Genomic DNA, 16378 nt, shown 5'->3' with positions numbered 1-16378 from the left:
CATCTTCATCAGCTCTCACAATTTGAATGAAAACTTGTTTTTGCCTACCTGCCCTGTTGATGTCAAGGCCAGTGAAGACTGGCTGCCAGCACAAACTTTTCGAATAAACATTCCTTGCAAGGCTTCTATAACTTTAGGTTTATATACTCTATTTGTGTCACCATGACCAAGTTTGCCTATAAAAGGAGGAAACACAAGTGGAAGGTATTTTTAATATATAAACTATGACAATTAGAAGTACCAAAAAAGAACTCTTTTTGGATTTTAAAAAAATGTCAAGAGTATAATTTTAAAATTAAAACATATTACATTTTTTATAAAACCTAGTCTCTTTCAACTGCTGTAATTACAGACTTCAGGAAGCAGATATCTATTTAAAAACAGAAATATTCCTTCCATATATCTACACTATTCATTGCCTGCTGTTTAACTATTAAAGCCTTCCAAAACACTAATCTTTTCATATTTGGCAAAAAAAAAATAAAAAAATTACTTTTTATAAAGTGACTTGAAAAAAACAACTTTCTTGCTTTCCTGCATTTTTTCCTAACAGCTGTGTGCATCTGTGTAATGATTAATATATTTATTCCTTATTCTCCATTTAAGTTCTCTTGAAAACAGCTGTTTGTATCCACAACTTCACTATTTTCAATCAATGACCTCAGAAACAAGGACTGTCACTAGACCACGTCAGTGTGTTGACAGAATAATATACCTCAAAAGGAAGGAGAAAACCCCAGATCAAATGTGAAATATACTACAAAGACTGACAATTTCTGCAAAGCATTGATTCATGCTGGTTTAACTTTCCTACAACGATATTTCAGTACCACATTATTAATACCCAAACCCCAAATTCTTTCTAATTTACTGAAACAGAAGAGCAAACTCCAATATTTTGTGAAGGTTAAGATTCCCGTCCTGTTAAAAACTTATTTTGCAACTGAAATTACAGAAAGAGGGAGACAGCGGAGTGGAAACCATTCTGTATGTGCATGTCAGAGCTAGCTTTTGAACAAAATTTAAATTCCTACCCAGTTCTATTAGCCACCAATTTGATTATGAGATTTCTGTAGCCTGCGTTTTCCTCTCTTCTCACACTAGGCTAAGAAACCAGTAATACAGCAATTTCAACCTGAGTTTTGATTTTTATTTATCAGCATAAGCAAATTTAGCTAAATACAGTAACAGTTGAAAATAAATAATTCTGTGTTTGACAAAGCAACTACTGGCAATGAAAGTCAGAAGCAGCCTTTCATTTTTGAGATGGGAAACATTTCTTCAAGAGGCACTTTAAAATGCAACAGTTTATAGTATGTGAAAACAGTTATTACCATATCAAATGACTGAGTTTATTTGAAAGTTATCAGCAAAGTGGTTTTTCCACAATTGTTCATGCAATTCATGGAGCCTTCTGCTCTGTGAAACCCCTCTTCCTTCTGATAATCCTTTTTAAAGTCTATAATTTTGCAGTTAAACTTCATGTATTATTATATTAAGATTTTACTAAAATCCTTTTCTTGAACAGCTACCAAATGACAAAAAAATGTAACAACCAACCCCAACAAAAAAAACAAACTGCAAGGAGAACTGAGGCTACAAGGTAGATGAAGTAAGACAAAAATTACTACCAAAATATTATTTTTACCTACCATTGTCTCCTCCTCCAAATGACCACACTGTTCTCCCATCTTTGGACAGAGCTATTGTATGTGAACTGCCACAGGAAACCTCTCCTACATTGCTAATATCTTTTACTAAAGTTGGAATGTTGCGGCTGTTGCTGTCACCATGACCTAGGGAAAAAAGAAAAATGTATGTTCTTTTTGTGAAGATTTAAATTCTGCTTATGGTTTGTAATCTCTGTAAGATTTCGCAAAACCCATATACATGTAATTGACACAAATGATAATTTCTGCCCACTTTTTGGAAAGATTCTTAGTAAGGTTTGAAAGAGATCTTCAGTAAGGTTAGCAAAAATTTCCTTTTTATAAGACACACTCCAGAACACTTGTTCATACCTCACTGCCACTAAATCATAGGGCTATTTTCTACCTAGTTTAAAAGAAATAAAAATAATTACTAGTACAATTGCCTTTAATACTAGTTGATTTAAGTAGCTGTACTTCCTAACACTGGACAGCATGAGGAAGCTAGAATAAGGGCACACTCCTACTTACTACTGTCAGTACAAGCTTATATACTGCACAGACAAATAAAACCAGCAAACTAGTTAGTTTTAGATAGCGACAATTCCAACTGGTCCTTTCTGCGGAAGCCCAATACTTTATAGTATCACCTACTTCATAATAAGCATGAGTTACATGTCTTATAAACAGAAATTCTGGAGATATGGAAGAAAAACGGGGAGCAGAGGGAAAAGAATACTACACATGGTATACATAACTGGTTTGAACAAGTTACACCGACCTAATTAAATGCTACTTTTAGCTGCACACTGGAACTCACCATTGCATACTTCAAGCTCCCCAAATCATGTAAAAAACCCACATTAACCTAAAACTCAATGAGAACATTTCCACAGCCCCCCCCAGATTTGTAGGTTAATGCTCTAATGCAGTGTTCTTTTCTTAACAGCAAGTATAGGCTCAGCACTTCTACTGATTACCCTGAAAACCAGTGCCAGTCAAGTTTTATTACACTATCCTCATCTTCTGCCCCTGTCAGTTACTTGCTTTCACCCCTCTACTTGGTGATCTGACAGTCAAAGCAAAGACAGCATGAAGGAACCAACGCTCAACTTTAATCAGTTTTCTAAGCCAAATCTGTTGCTGCAGCCGAACCTCTGGAGAAGGGTTTACACTAGGCATGTCAGCTGCACAGCAACGATGATGAAATAGAAACACCATAGTTTTTGTTTCAGTTAAATTTAACTTTTTTGACCTATTAAGGTAAAAGGACATTAAGTCATTCCAGCAAACTTAACTTCAAGCTTCCTTGTTAGCTTCACATTCAAATCAGACCCTTGATTTTATTAGCCAGTTATTCAGGGCTGTTCAAAGAGCCATCTTACCATCACTAGATCACATTTAACTAAAATTCCAGTTCACTTAAAATGTCTACTGTTTATGTTTAGAGCGGCAGTGGCAATCTTATATTGTTTTACGAATAAACAAAGGCAGCTTTTCCTGAAAAGAATTTAAAAAAAAAAAATTCCGTGTAAAATTAACTGCGTTAAAACTGTTTAAGAGTCTCTACACTATTTTAATACAGTCACCTGTATACACACACCTGTGTACACATGTGTACGTGTATTTAGAGGGGACAATAAGAGAACAAGGCAAATATATGTACAGTATCATTATCCGTAACAATTCTTGCAAATGAATCTCATGAAATTTTAAAATTACCTAGTCTTCCAAAGTCTCCTTCTCCCCATGTATATAGCTCTCCATCTTCTGTAACAGCAGCACTGTGTCTGTATCCAGCAGATACACATACAACAACCTATGTTACATGCAAAAATAAACATCAAGTTTTTACACAAACTGAATAGGAAGCTTGAAAGCTTGTAGAAGTCAAATTTCAGAATCAGTCTACGTCAATCAACTTGTTCACATGTGTGGAGAAAATACACACAAGTTAATCCTTGCAATCTTTTCTATTTAGTATTTGGTAAGTGGAAATCAGCGTACTAAGGAGACATGTTCACACATGAAACTGGCCATGACTTATTTATCAAGCAAATTTAAAGTAAAGATATTCTAGTCTTACAGCAGCAAAAAGCATCATCAGTGGACGTTTAAAACACTGGCCAAAACACAGACAGGGAAGAGAAGGCCTTGCAGGACAACACAAAGCCACTTTTCAAATGAAGCCACTAAAAACTTTTAGATTAGAAGTCCTAATGCCACAGCTAACAAAAGCAACCAGCTCCTGGAATGCCACTGCAGTTCAGCAAAATCACATGAGCAAGCTTCACACTTCATACTGGCAATGCCATTGTCACAATCACATGCCTAAAGGCCACAGTAAGTTTCAGTGCTTTGCAGAAAGCAGACCCAGCCTCAAAGAGAAGTTTAGAAAAACACAGAACTTTTTCGTAACATTTTATATATTCCAAATTTTACACAACATCACAACATCACAGAACAAAAATGGGTGTTCTACCATACAAAACATACCTTTCCTTGCAGAGGACCCTGAATAAGTTTGGGATATTTCTGAGTTGAACTATTTCCATGTCCCAGTTTTCCATAGTCACCGTCACCCCAGCTGAAGACTTCCCCTTCTGTTGTAAATGCTAAAGTGTGACCATCAGATCCTTTCGAAGATGACACTTTTTTAATAGACCTATGAGGCTCAAAAGTCAGTTTCTTCAATGTGGACTGATTATTGGAGTCACCCAGTCCTAGCCTCCCATAGCTGCCTTTACCACAGGCTCGAACAGAACCATCCGTAGAAATAACAAACGTACAATATTGTCCTGCTTCAATCTATAAAAGGTTAAAATAGTAAAAAAGAAAGATTAGATAAATGTAAAATTCACATATATGACTAGAAATGTGTATTTTTAAAAGAATGACAGGTTTCCTTACCTGATCTAACCCTCTCATATAACATCATGTAACAACTAAAGAGAATTTGGACTTCAGCAAGCAGTAAAATTCAAATTCTTGAAAAATATTTCATGAGTAAATCTATTTTCTTGAGGTAAAGGATATAAATAGCGATTCACCTATTTTATTTATTTGCACCTCTTCTACAGACTACAGAATTCAGCCTGCCTTCAGTTCTCCAAGACTCATGGAGGGAAATGGACAGTCTTTGAAGATATCTTAATTTCTTAAGATTAAAAAGACAACATCACAGCTTGATAAAGCACTGAACATTTTGCTTAATTTACCAAGTGGTAACATTACAGAAATACGCCTAATGCTAAAAATCCACTACCATTTGAGAGTATGCATTTCAATTACATAAAAAACAAAGACAGACGACCAAAAGTTTTTTTTTAAAAAAAAGTATACACTTGCCTCTATTGGAAAGTCAGCACACAGCTGAAGAATGACCTAACAGCAAACCAACTAACCCTGCAATAATTTGCTATAGGAATCTTAACACACCGTAAGTACAAAGCAGGTTCAAATCTGAAGCTTAGAAGTACTGTGTGTCCACGTGATGAAATGGCACAAAGCAGGTGGTAGACTGCACGGTGACAGCCCTATTTACTGTGAATTAACTTCTTTATATAGACCAATCCTACAAAAACTGTCAATGAAGGTTAAAGCAAAAAGTCTTTATCCCAGTAGGAAATCACAAAAATAACATGGTATGGGTGTATACAGCACTGTTCAAAGAGTAACCCGTTCATTCAGATCACTTATTCCACTCGTGTATTAGTGTCTTGTTCAAAGTTTTTTGAATACATAAACTTGTTTTATGATGCTTGGTCCTGCAGTCCATTGGCATATAAATATAGCAGTGATGTCAATAGGAATAATTTCAGAGAATGTACCTAAATTGTCTCGTGACCAAAAAAATGCTTTTACTTAAGTCAACACTGCAAAGCCAATATAGTAACAGAAAAGCAATCTATTATATTCTGTCACACATGAACAGAAGTGCTCAGTCGCAATGGCAGAATCTGTCACTGAAAGTAGAAAGAGCATACTGTATATTGATTTTCAGAAAGCTAATTAAGGCTGCTGTGCCAGCAGTTAGCCCAGTTTGGACTTTTAAACTAGGCAACCTCGGTGTGAAAGGCACCAATCAAAAAGAAGACTGAGTAATTGAAATACCTTATAAACAAAAGTAGAAAATAAAAATACTTCAAAAAAACCCCCACCACACCAAAACCCCAAAAACATAACCACAGGCAAATCTGTATCTGCAAATGCATTTCATAGCAGGTTAATTAATTCAATCATTCCTGTTACATGGATATTGATCTGTGTGTGTCATTAAAATGGAAACAGAATGTTTTTTCCAGGCGTCAATAAAAGTAGTGAGATACTTTCAGTGAAATAGCTCGTTAGATTAGTCCTGAGCATCATACCTTCGGTACAACTTGACACTCAGAAATAAAAACTGTTAAACGTTACAGAACATACCACTATGAGTATCACTCACCGTCTGTGCATCAGAAAAACTTGGAGCAAGCTTGGGTTGAAGTATTTTCTCTTGAGTTCCTTCTACCAGTTGATGACTGCTGTTGCTACCCCAAACATACACTTCACAGGTCTCAGAAACAATGGGAGCATCACCCGTTTGAATGCTGTCAGGGCTGGCACATGTTCTTGAATAGTCTGATGCCATTCGACAAACCTATTAAGATTAGAGATTTACTACAGTAGCATTTTCATTTCTTTCCATAGTCACGTTTTATGCAACTTTAATTTCCCCTCATTATGATTCTCGGTCTAAAACATAAACCATCTGTCACTGTATCATTAGCTTGCCTAAATTACTTTGTTTCTCTACGTCTTAGTTTTTCACCTTTTTTTGCCTTCCTCTTTTACTCCAGAATAACTCAGCAGAGACTGGACCATACGCACATGCACACACCAATCAGATGTGCGAGGGAGAAGTAAACTACAATTACCTTAAAATCAAAGTTTGTTTATAAAGACATACCTCTTCAAATAAACACAGAGCTGCCTCGTAAAGAGAACATAAGCCGTCAGAGGTTCTAGTTGGCTCTCTCCATTGACTTCGATCTGCAGATGATCCCTACAATTTTTAAGTGTTGTTATTATGAGAAAAATACTTCCACACAGCAACAGTGCACCTGTACAAAATACATTAGGGATTTTTTCCTTAAGCAAAATTGAAAGCTCTTTCTATAAGCATAAGTAAATGACCTTTCTCCCCTGAGCTGTGATAGCGGCATGCATACAATTCAGGAAAACAAAGAAGTGACAAGTGCTAGTTAAACGTTCTTATTTATTCATTTTTGTGAAAATATCTGGGTTGAGAGTTGATTTCTCCTAATACTGTTTTGTTTTGAAATCCATGTCGTTTGTGTTTGAATTGATTATTATTTTGAAATGACTAATCATCGTTAATTTTTTGTTTACTTATCTTCCATAATTTGGTCACTAATTTTATATCTAGCCCAAAAACCAACAACAAATAAAAATGCCCATCAGGAAATTCAATTCAATTCAGATCCTGCCACTGCCATATTCTTCTCATGATCCCTACTCTTTAATTTTTTGTAGCTTTTAAAATTTATGTTTATTAGCGAGCATTGCAAGACTGAGAGGAGAGGAAAGAATGACTGCTTCAGGGAAAAAGTCATTTCCTGTTTCAGTCTGAGCATGAGGCAGAAGCTTGCCACAGCTTCTGATTGCATATTGTGCAATAATTTCATAGCTTCAAAAAGATTATTCATCTAGGCCAGAAGTAGGCACTCGGCATGCAAAGCAGTGTGCCATACTTCCAAACAATTCAGCTCATTTTCTTACCACATTAATTTCTGAGCAGTAGCAAAAATGCTGAACATTTCAAGTGATTTCCAAAGACATATAAGCAGAGGTCCACGTTAACTGGACAGCAGGAACACCCAGTTTAAATAACTTTGAACAGGAAACAAGGCATATTGCAAAACTTTGAATTCTAACCAAATTCAGCAAAGCAAGCCTTAAACACAGTTCCAGGCTTTCTAACTTCTTTGCTATGAACGTAAATGTAAAGCGCCTGTGGATCAACTAGGTCCTTGATTCTTTTCCTGAGAAAAGGTGTCAGAGCCTAACGCCAAAAGTGGCAAACAGGGATTGCTTTGCTTTTCCCCTTTACCTGTGAGCGGGCAGGGAATGAGAGGAACAGACAGTGGGTAACAAAGGAAATACTGAAAAAAATATTTCACAAAAAAACCCAACCTTTTTAACATATTAAGCAAACTATTCTGCAAATTGGTATTCAGTATTGAGAAACTACTTGAAATGAAGACTGCAACTACATTCACAATGTAGAAAAATCAAAGCTGCTATACCTACCAAAGACCGCCGCATCTGTGATAGTATACTCATAAAGCAATCAAAGCTGATCATTCCTTCCGGGCTTTGCAGCAACTTGGTTTTCTCCATGGTGTTTACTACAGCTGAAGCACCTAAAGCCATTTCTATCCATTCAAGAAGATATCGCAAGGCACCTCGTTGGGCAGCCAAACCAAGAAGCAATTCAGAAGCTAATCTACGACCTAAAGTGTCTGCCCCAGAGTTTGGAATTGTTACTCCTTTAAGAAATGTTGTTACTTGTGATAAACAGTCCAACCCCATTGGTGGAATCTTGCTTTCATTTGCTAAAGATAAAGGTGGTAAAGAGCTCACGACTTCTATTGCAGTATGGATAACATCATTGCAAAGACTGAGGCCAGGTCCTGACGCAGGCATCATCCAACTTTGTCTTAGCAGTGCAAATAACAAGCTTAATCCAGTCCGAACCCCCATTTCTATGAGTGCATCTGTACTCGACCTTGGACGTTCGCTGACAGAATGCACATCTGTTGATCCAGAACTGCTTTCTGGTGAATGCTGCTGTTGTTTTACCTTACCCTTATCATGGTATTTATTAGAAAGTGCATAGAAGACACGCTGCAACACAAGGAGACGTTTTCGAAGTGCTCCAGCAAATGGAGAGTCTGAGCATACCATCTTCGCCAGTGCCAGCTGGCTGCTAAGAAGGGCATCCAAGTAGTGGTCCTGTTCATCACTAGATAGAGATTCCCGCTCAAAATCTGGTAACTGAGGTCCTTTGAGGCACAGCACCTGCTGAGGCAATGGCACTACTTCTTTATTGCTGACTAATTTAGCATACAAGATAGAAACTCCCTCCCTTGTTGCAATGGATTCACTGTCTTCTGTGATCCAGGAGCTGTTCAGATGTTCAAGCCATTTCAGCTTCACAGGTGGGACCATAGCTGCCATGTTGGTTTACTCCTTTGCCATTAGTCCTAAAGACAGAAAAAAACCCTGTAAATAGGTGTGCAGTATTATCTACAGAACTCACTACTCACAGTAGGACAAACCCTAATAACCCTTTAAGAAAGCAAGCAACAAAAGATGAGTCACCAAGAGTTAACAAAGTTCCACCATTTTACCTGTATAAGTGCTGCGACTTGGAATTCAGATTAAGTACTAACAGAATAGTTTAGAAGTAGTAGTATTAGAAGAAAAGAAAAATAAGAGAGACATTTTAAACAAATAAGTACATGTGTATGTGCAACTTCCTTAACATGATGTAAGATTTTTTATTGTAAGTCTGCATTTGCTAAATCCACATACACAAAAATTCACACAAAGCAAGTTTAATTCTGCTATGTTACAATGAAAATACACTTCTAATATTCTCTAGAGAAAAATAATACTCTCAAACTGAGGACAAAGATTTCAAAAAATGCACAAGATCATACACAACTCTGTACAAGTTAGTGGAGTACCAGTGTAAACCTTCATTTTACAATAAACAAGGCTGCTAATTCAGGCCACAGCTAAGGGCTCAACCTGCCAAACACATTTTTAAGTCCTGCTGTCACAAGCCATTCTTTCCCCCGAGATAACTGCTGGAGTGGCACATTGTGCAGCTCCTATTCACTCACTGAATAGGCTCTTCAGAGCCAAATATACATTTCAGCTATTCCAAGTAAATTTACAGTATCAATAATTATATATAATGTTACATTAAAGTATTGTATAATGTATGACTCAAAGTATTGAAAGCTTTTAGGACAGATTTTTAAGGAAGGGATCACTAACAATACAGATGTAAAGAGAAAACTTACTGCAGCAACACCAGTTTAGGGGGAAAGTTCAAACTGGTTGTCAAACCAACCTGACACAACATTCTTTCAAATCAAAGATGCCAATGAATTTCAGAAATCATTTTTTGCTGACAATTTTAGGAAAAAAAATCCAACACATTATGAATTATGACATTTTTATATGGATGCAAAATCAATTAAAACTATACAATGAAATTCCTACAAAATTCCTGGGAATCCTATAGTTAAAATGGGATTCCTCATCACATACCATAGCTTTTCTTGGCTAGCACTCACCCCTGGAATACATCTCTCTTCTGACTTTTGTACTGCCTGAACTCAAGTAACTTATTCAGTGGAACAGAAAGATCCCTTTTCCCCTTGTTCTTCCCTTGAGAGATGCAGTAGGGTCTCAGCTCTACACAGGTGGTCTAAAACATCAGTTACAAACTCCACGTGTGAAACATGAAAGCTCTGATATTAAACCACTTATAATTTGGCTTAGGTGAAATATAGTTTCAAGGTCTGCATTTTTTGTTCACTGTTTTAAAATCTAAAATAAATCAACATATGGAATGATTACACCTAACTTACAGAAAATCAGATCTTTTTGAAATCTAATCCGAGTGCATCAATTTTCAAACTGAACATGGCAACAGGTTCTCTTTGATCACTTTCAGAAGGAAGAATATATCGTTGGAAAAGCAAATTATTTTCTCTACATAGCCCTTCTTTCAGGACGACATACCATAGCCGTACGGCACAGATGGTATGGCAAATGTTGCATATGGTCTTGTAGTTCCCCAGTGCTCAGTCACCATAAACCTCTCAACCATACTACTGAAAATGAAAATATAAGCAATTTAAAAATAAAAAAAAATCATCAGAAGGTCATCTTGTATATTCAGAAGTGTACAGTATTACTTAGGCAAATGATGGTGTATTAAACTACTTCCAAAAATTAAGCTGGTAAAAGTTTACAAAATAATTGTATGTTAGGAAAACAAAATTTGAAGGTAAAGCAGGGGGGGGAAATTAGGCTAGTTTTTAGTTAAGTTTTGAGAGATTGTCTCTGTCTTGAAACCAACAATGTAATGTTTTGATTAATAAGTTGGTAAAATAATGACAGCACAAAGTGCAGAGGCACCTCTATCACTGTAGACAAGTGTCACATGGAAAGAACAGTATGTAGCGAAGAAGCAGTAAGATTAATAGCTTGAGATTTCATCGTAAAACATAAAAGCATATACAATTATCAAATAAAAAGTTATCCCATAAGTAGAGACTTTATTATTTGGAGATTCAAAAGTAGAAGAATCTAGTGAGTCACAGAAGGATCATGAGTATCATGAAAGAAAATACAATCCTGAGTAGCATTAACAAGCATTTCCAGAATGGTTAGGAAAGGTTACGTAAGTGAAGCAACTTTGACACAGTTTCATAAAATGCTAATCAGTTGGATTAACCAGCTGGATTTCTGTCACCTATATCCTGAACTCATTGAAGATTGACAATGGATCATGTGGAGAAAGAGATTATTCCTCTGCTCTACCCTAACAGAGAAAGCCTGAAGATAAGACTAGGAATATGGCTTTCCAGCACAGCAAATCAAAATACATACATACATACATAATAAAAATGAAATTAAATGAAATCTGGTCTATAAACATAGCAGAGAAAAGGAAAGGCAGGGAGGGGAGTGGCTAAGTAAGCAAAAGGAGAATATAAGCATAAGAACAAATGGGTATTTAATGATCATAAATGCATTTAAACTGAAAACCTCAGAAGTTTGTTGTTGGTTAAATTCTGCAGTGAGTTTCTAACAAAAATAGAAAACCCTTTTCAAATGGAGTATAATAAATTCTGATATACAACGTAAATTGTTCTAGTTTCATACTGCCATGGTCTAGAAGTGTTGGCCTACGTTAGACTGAGGTGAGAAACCAGCAAGGCTTGTATTAGGATAGCTTCTTAGAAGGGCTTATTAGCTCAAGCACAGGACCATGTTGATGCAGTCATACTGCTTTTACAGGATCCAAGCCAGTTCATGCATCTTGCTGCAGCATGTGTCATAAAACTTTTGAGTCCACTTCTTATTTTTCATCTTGCAATTTCAGGCTATTCTGTCAAAACTTAACACTAAAAAAAAGGAAGACAATATGGTTTTAGAGTAACTATCTTTTGGGATATCCAGCTACTTAGAAATGAAGTGAGGGCTTCGTTGCCAGATCCTATTCATAGCTCTGAATCAAAACCCTGGCATGAGCAGGAGAAATCTACAGAAGAGTTAAAGTGTGATGTGCACTGAGCATTTCGTGTTTGTGTCTCAGAGATTTCAAAGACTGTCTATTTTAATGTCTTTTTATTGTTCACTTGCAATCTAGCAGCATTTTAGTATTTCAGGGCTGTGCAACTGGACTTAGGATACTTTCTACTGACTTCTATTTCTGTCTTGCAATAAGGTATTTTCTATTCTTGCTCCACTTGCTTAATATTTTTACCCTTCTAAAACACTACTGTCAGTAGACAGCTTTTGAACTCAACAAAAACATAAACCACAAGAACTACACACATGTGAAATGAAGTCCTTAAAAACACTGTTTCTTAGTTATCATTTACACAACATTGAAGTACTGCAAAAGTAAAAAGCATTGATAACATGACAACACCCCTCACCCCAAAATGTGGAAACAGACACAGAGTTTGAAAAACTTATCACATGTAAGAATGCAGACTGATTGTAACTAGTTGAGTCCAGGGTTCTTCTAAATCTAGGTCCTTCTAAGTCTAGGTCCGATAACATTTTTAAAAATTAATAAATAAAAAGAACACTCTGCTCCCAAAGAGAAGTTAGAGTTATTAATTTGAACGCTAGCAGGATTCAGAACTCTGGTTTCTTCAGGAAGATTCCTGATGTCAACTATAAATGTTGTCAAGCTAACTTAATAGTTTAATATGCAAAGCATTTTTCAAAGCAAAACAGTGTCTTCAAACTGCTCTTTTTAAAAAGTACTGTGTTTAATAACCCACAAATGCTTTACCTCCTATTTTACAAACCAGATTTGGTTTACTCCTGTTATATAATCATTAACCATGGGTTACACAGGTTCTGAACGATCAGTTTCTGTTCTTTGACCCTCTAAGTTCTAATGTAGTACAATTTCATCAAAAAGTTACAATATTCTGAAGGACAGGTCTGTGTTCTTTGACAGTCTGAGCCCTATTTGATCTAATTTAAAACGAAACCACTGGGGGGTGGAGGGAATCTCGCTGCCATCTAGTGAGAGGCTGTGCTTACCACAGCCGTGCTGCTCGGTGCAACGGGTGACACACAGCGCAACTTGGTTCCCTCGCAGCCTTGACGTTTCACGCTTAAACAGGAACGAACTATGCTACAGCTCTTTTACCAAAAACTACATTCTGCGCTATTAAAGCACCTGCTTTTACTCCAGCCACACTTTCGCTAAAGCAATTAGCACCTTCACCGAAAGCCTTATCTGAGCCCTGGTGAGCCTTGCCCAAGTAACTTCAGTTGTATTACAGCAGACAAAATCCTTACACGTGTCTACCCCACAAAAACCGGAGCTACGACTGTTAACTACCATTCAGAGGCAGGGAACATTCTTTGCATTTCATACTAGACACACCATCTGTTTACTCACACTACAAAGCACACCAGCAGTTCAGCCTCCGAGTGACACAGACAGGTATCATTACATCCAGTACCTTGTTCACCAAGAAAAGGTAACATTTTCCCAGGTGTCAGAGGAGGATTTGCTACCTACTGTTTGGTCTGAACTGCAACTGTAAGGCCAAATAATGCAAACTTCAAAACTCTGGTCTTCAGTGACAAATTTAGCACCTTCTCAAGAGGCAACAATGGGGATCTAGCTACATGAAGCAGTTCCCTGAATATTTGCTTTATATTATGCTTACCCCAGCTACTCTTCACTCAGAAATTTCAAAACTTGCTCATGTACCTCAAAGGTGCAAATACAGCTCCTTTTCCTGAAAACTGGTAAGATTTGGTTTTCTCTTCCCCTTGTACGCATCTCTTAAAAATGAGACTGAAGCTTGAATCCAAGCTTGTAGTAGTGACCTACTCTCCTACTGCAAGCTGGTCCGACCATCCTGAAAGTAACATTCAGTTTGATGTGACGGGTAGCGGTCTTTAACCGCACACTGATGGCAACAAGCTCATTTGATATAGTCCTGATAATGCTGTCTGAATACAGACGTAATTTATCTCTGTCTCTGTGGGGAGTACAGGCACAGCGACTACCTATCACTGAAGTGAATCAGAAACAAGGTAACACTGGCTAGCACGGTTTATAGGTAGGGTTTATTTCCTCCAGCTCACTGCCCGAGGACCACAAATCGGAGGTTTGTAATTGCTTCAGAGCACAGGCAAGGACATCTCATTTCTTTTTCAGTGCAGGCAAAAAGAAAATACGCTTGACTTTGAAAGACCATATGAATTACTCACTGATGTTTTACTATATCTAACCACTATAAGGTCAGCTCACAACGTGGAAGGTACACCAGTGTGTAGTCCCACCAACTGGCTAAACAAGCTGATCACATGGCTGATCATACAGCCAAGCACAAAGGGAGAAAGCAGAAACGTGACAAAAAGTGGAGAAAGGAAATACTTTCCTTTAAGTGGCAGCAGCACAAACCTAGAACAGTCTAAATGTATCACAACAGCTTTATACAAGTATTTAACATTGGAGTACTTAATGTACTTAATTCAAGCTTCAAATTCAAAGTTCCAAGAACTTTCTGGGATTTCTATTTTAACCAAAAAAAAAAAAAAAGGATCTTTTTGAAATTGCAACAACTGTTCTTCCTTTAAAAATAGCCCTATCACATTTTGTTATGTGTTTGTATTTTCAGGTTTTTTGGACTCCAATTAGAGAAAATATTCCTTTCAGCAATCTGAAAATAACTTAGGCTGCTGTCAAATCACTAGCCAACATTTTACGCATAGAAAAGTACCAAATCATCCAAGTGAACAGCTCCCAGTGGCTAAAAAAAAGCTACGATTTAACCAAGACGATGCCTTGAAAATTACCTATTACATAATTTCCACATACATAACAAACTTTTTAAATCCCCATTATTATTGAAAGTTTTGATATTTACTTTATGCAAAAATGTATCTGTCTGGTACCAGGTGAAGAAAAATCTATTCATATTGACAAAACATGAGCCACAAAAGCCCAGCTCTCCTTCCCCTATTCCTTGTTTTCTTCTCCTCCTTATAAAAAAAAAAATATTACAAAATGAAGTAAATAGTGAGAATTTGCAATACAACTCATTTGTCATATCTTTGAGAACCAGAGTTCCTGTTGGGCAAACAGCCATTATGGGGGAGTAAAAGCCCACATGTTTTTCACTGTTGCTGATAGTAAGTCAACTAAAATGGACTTAAAACTCATAGCTGAACAAGGATTACAAGAGTGTGTTACCAAAGTTAACACCTATTTCAAAAGCTTACTCTAGGGCACAGTTAGGGCAAAATGAAAATATCAAATCCTAAAAAACAAGTTGTATGTAACCTGGATGTAGAATTTTTTTCAAAGTAGCAGTGGCAGCAAATTAAGCTGCAGTAGAATAAATCTGAAGGTAACTAAGACTGCCTTCAGAGCTTGTTTGCTAACTCAGAATTCAAAGTTTTTTGTTATAAAGTTAGAAATCAACATGGGAAACTTCTGCCTAAGAGTTAACTTCTGTGAGAAAAAATAATACTTAAGGAACACACTTAAGTAAGTGGAAATGCTAATCAAGTGCAGCCAATGAAAATTTGTTCCACCAGGAGTAAACAAGAAGCATGAAAGAAAAGCAAAGATACAAGCTTGAGACTACCTTCAGCAAAACCCAAGGCAAGGTCAAAGGTCATCTGCATTCCTTATAAATATTATTTGGACAAAAGAATTTGGGTATTTCTTATCCAACTCAATGCCTGCCAAGAAAGCAGCTTTCATTAACAAGTGTTAGGAGGAAGACTGAAACCTACTGATATTGCTGGCAGTTCCAAAAAGAACTGCTGCCAAACAGAAGATGGAAGGAAAAGGCATCTGTCCACCACCCTCTTAGAAACTGCTGTTAAAGTTGGGGCAAAAATGATGCTTAATAACCGTGAGTCACCGACAGTGCTGCAGCCTCTACAACTGAACTGAAGGAAAGGCTCAGACTCACCAAATACTCTAACTGAAGCATCTGCAAGCTGCAGAACAAAGCAAGCTGTTAGTTACCCTTCAACTGGGGCACTAACCTCTGGTTTCTTCTCTTATATCATACACAAGGGGATGAGAAGAAAAGAATTTTGAAATCTGTGAAAACAAGAGGAACATAAAGAAGAGGGTTTTTTTCCTTAGCTAAGAGGAGAGCAGAACATTTAAATAACAAAAGAAAATATGCCTAAGAGAACATGGAACTTACTTGCAGCACAGACAAATGTTCTTTGTCCTTTTAGTTTTAGTCCACCACCTAAAACACACCCAAAGACAAACCTACAACTTCCAAAGCTACACCTCACTGCATAATGAATGACCATTCCCCTATGTTTCAGATTCTCTGTTTTCAAGCATAAAAATACAAAGTGGCCACCTCTTCTGGTCTGGTCATGGTTTTCCCCATTATGTAAACAAA

The 16378-nt window shown here is 36.9% G+C and overlaps 1 protein-coding gene across 1 annotated transcript in view; it reads right to left on the bottom strand.

Annotated features, from left to right (window-relative positions):
- HERC1 (HECT and RLD domain containing E3 ubiquitin protein ligase family member 1) overlaps positions 1 to 16378 on the bottom strand; it is a 112377-nt gene that overhangs the window by 75050 nt on the left and 20949 nt on the right. Inside the window, 7 exon segments of the mRNA XM_080396356.1 lie at positions 49 to 176; positions 1653 to 1796; positions 3372 to 3468; positions 4146 to 4457; positions 6094 to 6288; positions 6598 to 6693; positions 7962 to 8917. Coding sequence (XP_080252482.1) covers positions 49 to 176; positions 1653 to 1796; positions 3372 to 3468; positions 4146 to 4457; positions 6094 to 6288; positions 6598 to 6693; positions 7962 to 8891 — 1902 coding nt within the window. The 5' untranslated portion in view covers positions 8892 to 8917.

The sequence above is a fragment of the Falco punctatus genome (genome assembly GCF_963210335.1).
Source record: "Falco punctatus genome assembly, chromosome: 7".
NCBI lineage: Eukaryota > Metazoa > Chordata > Aves > Falconiformes > Falconidae > Falco > Falco punctatus.
This window is presented reverse-complemented; position numbering and strand designations above follow the sequence as displayed.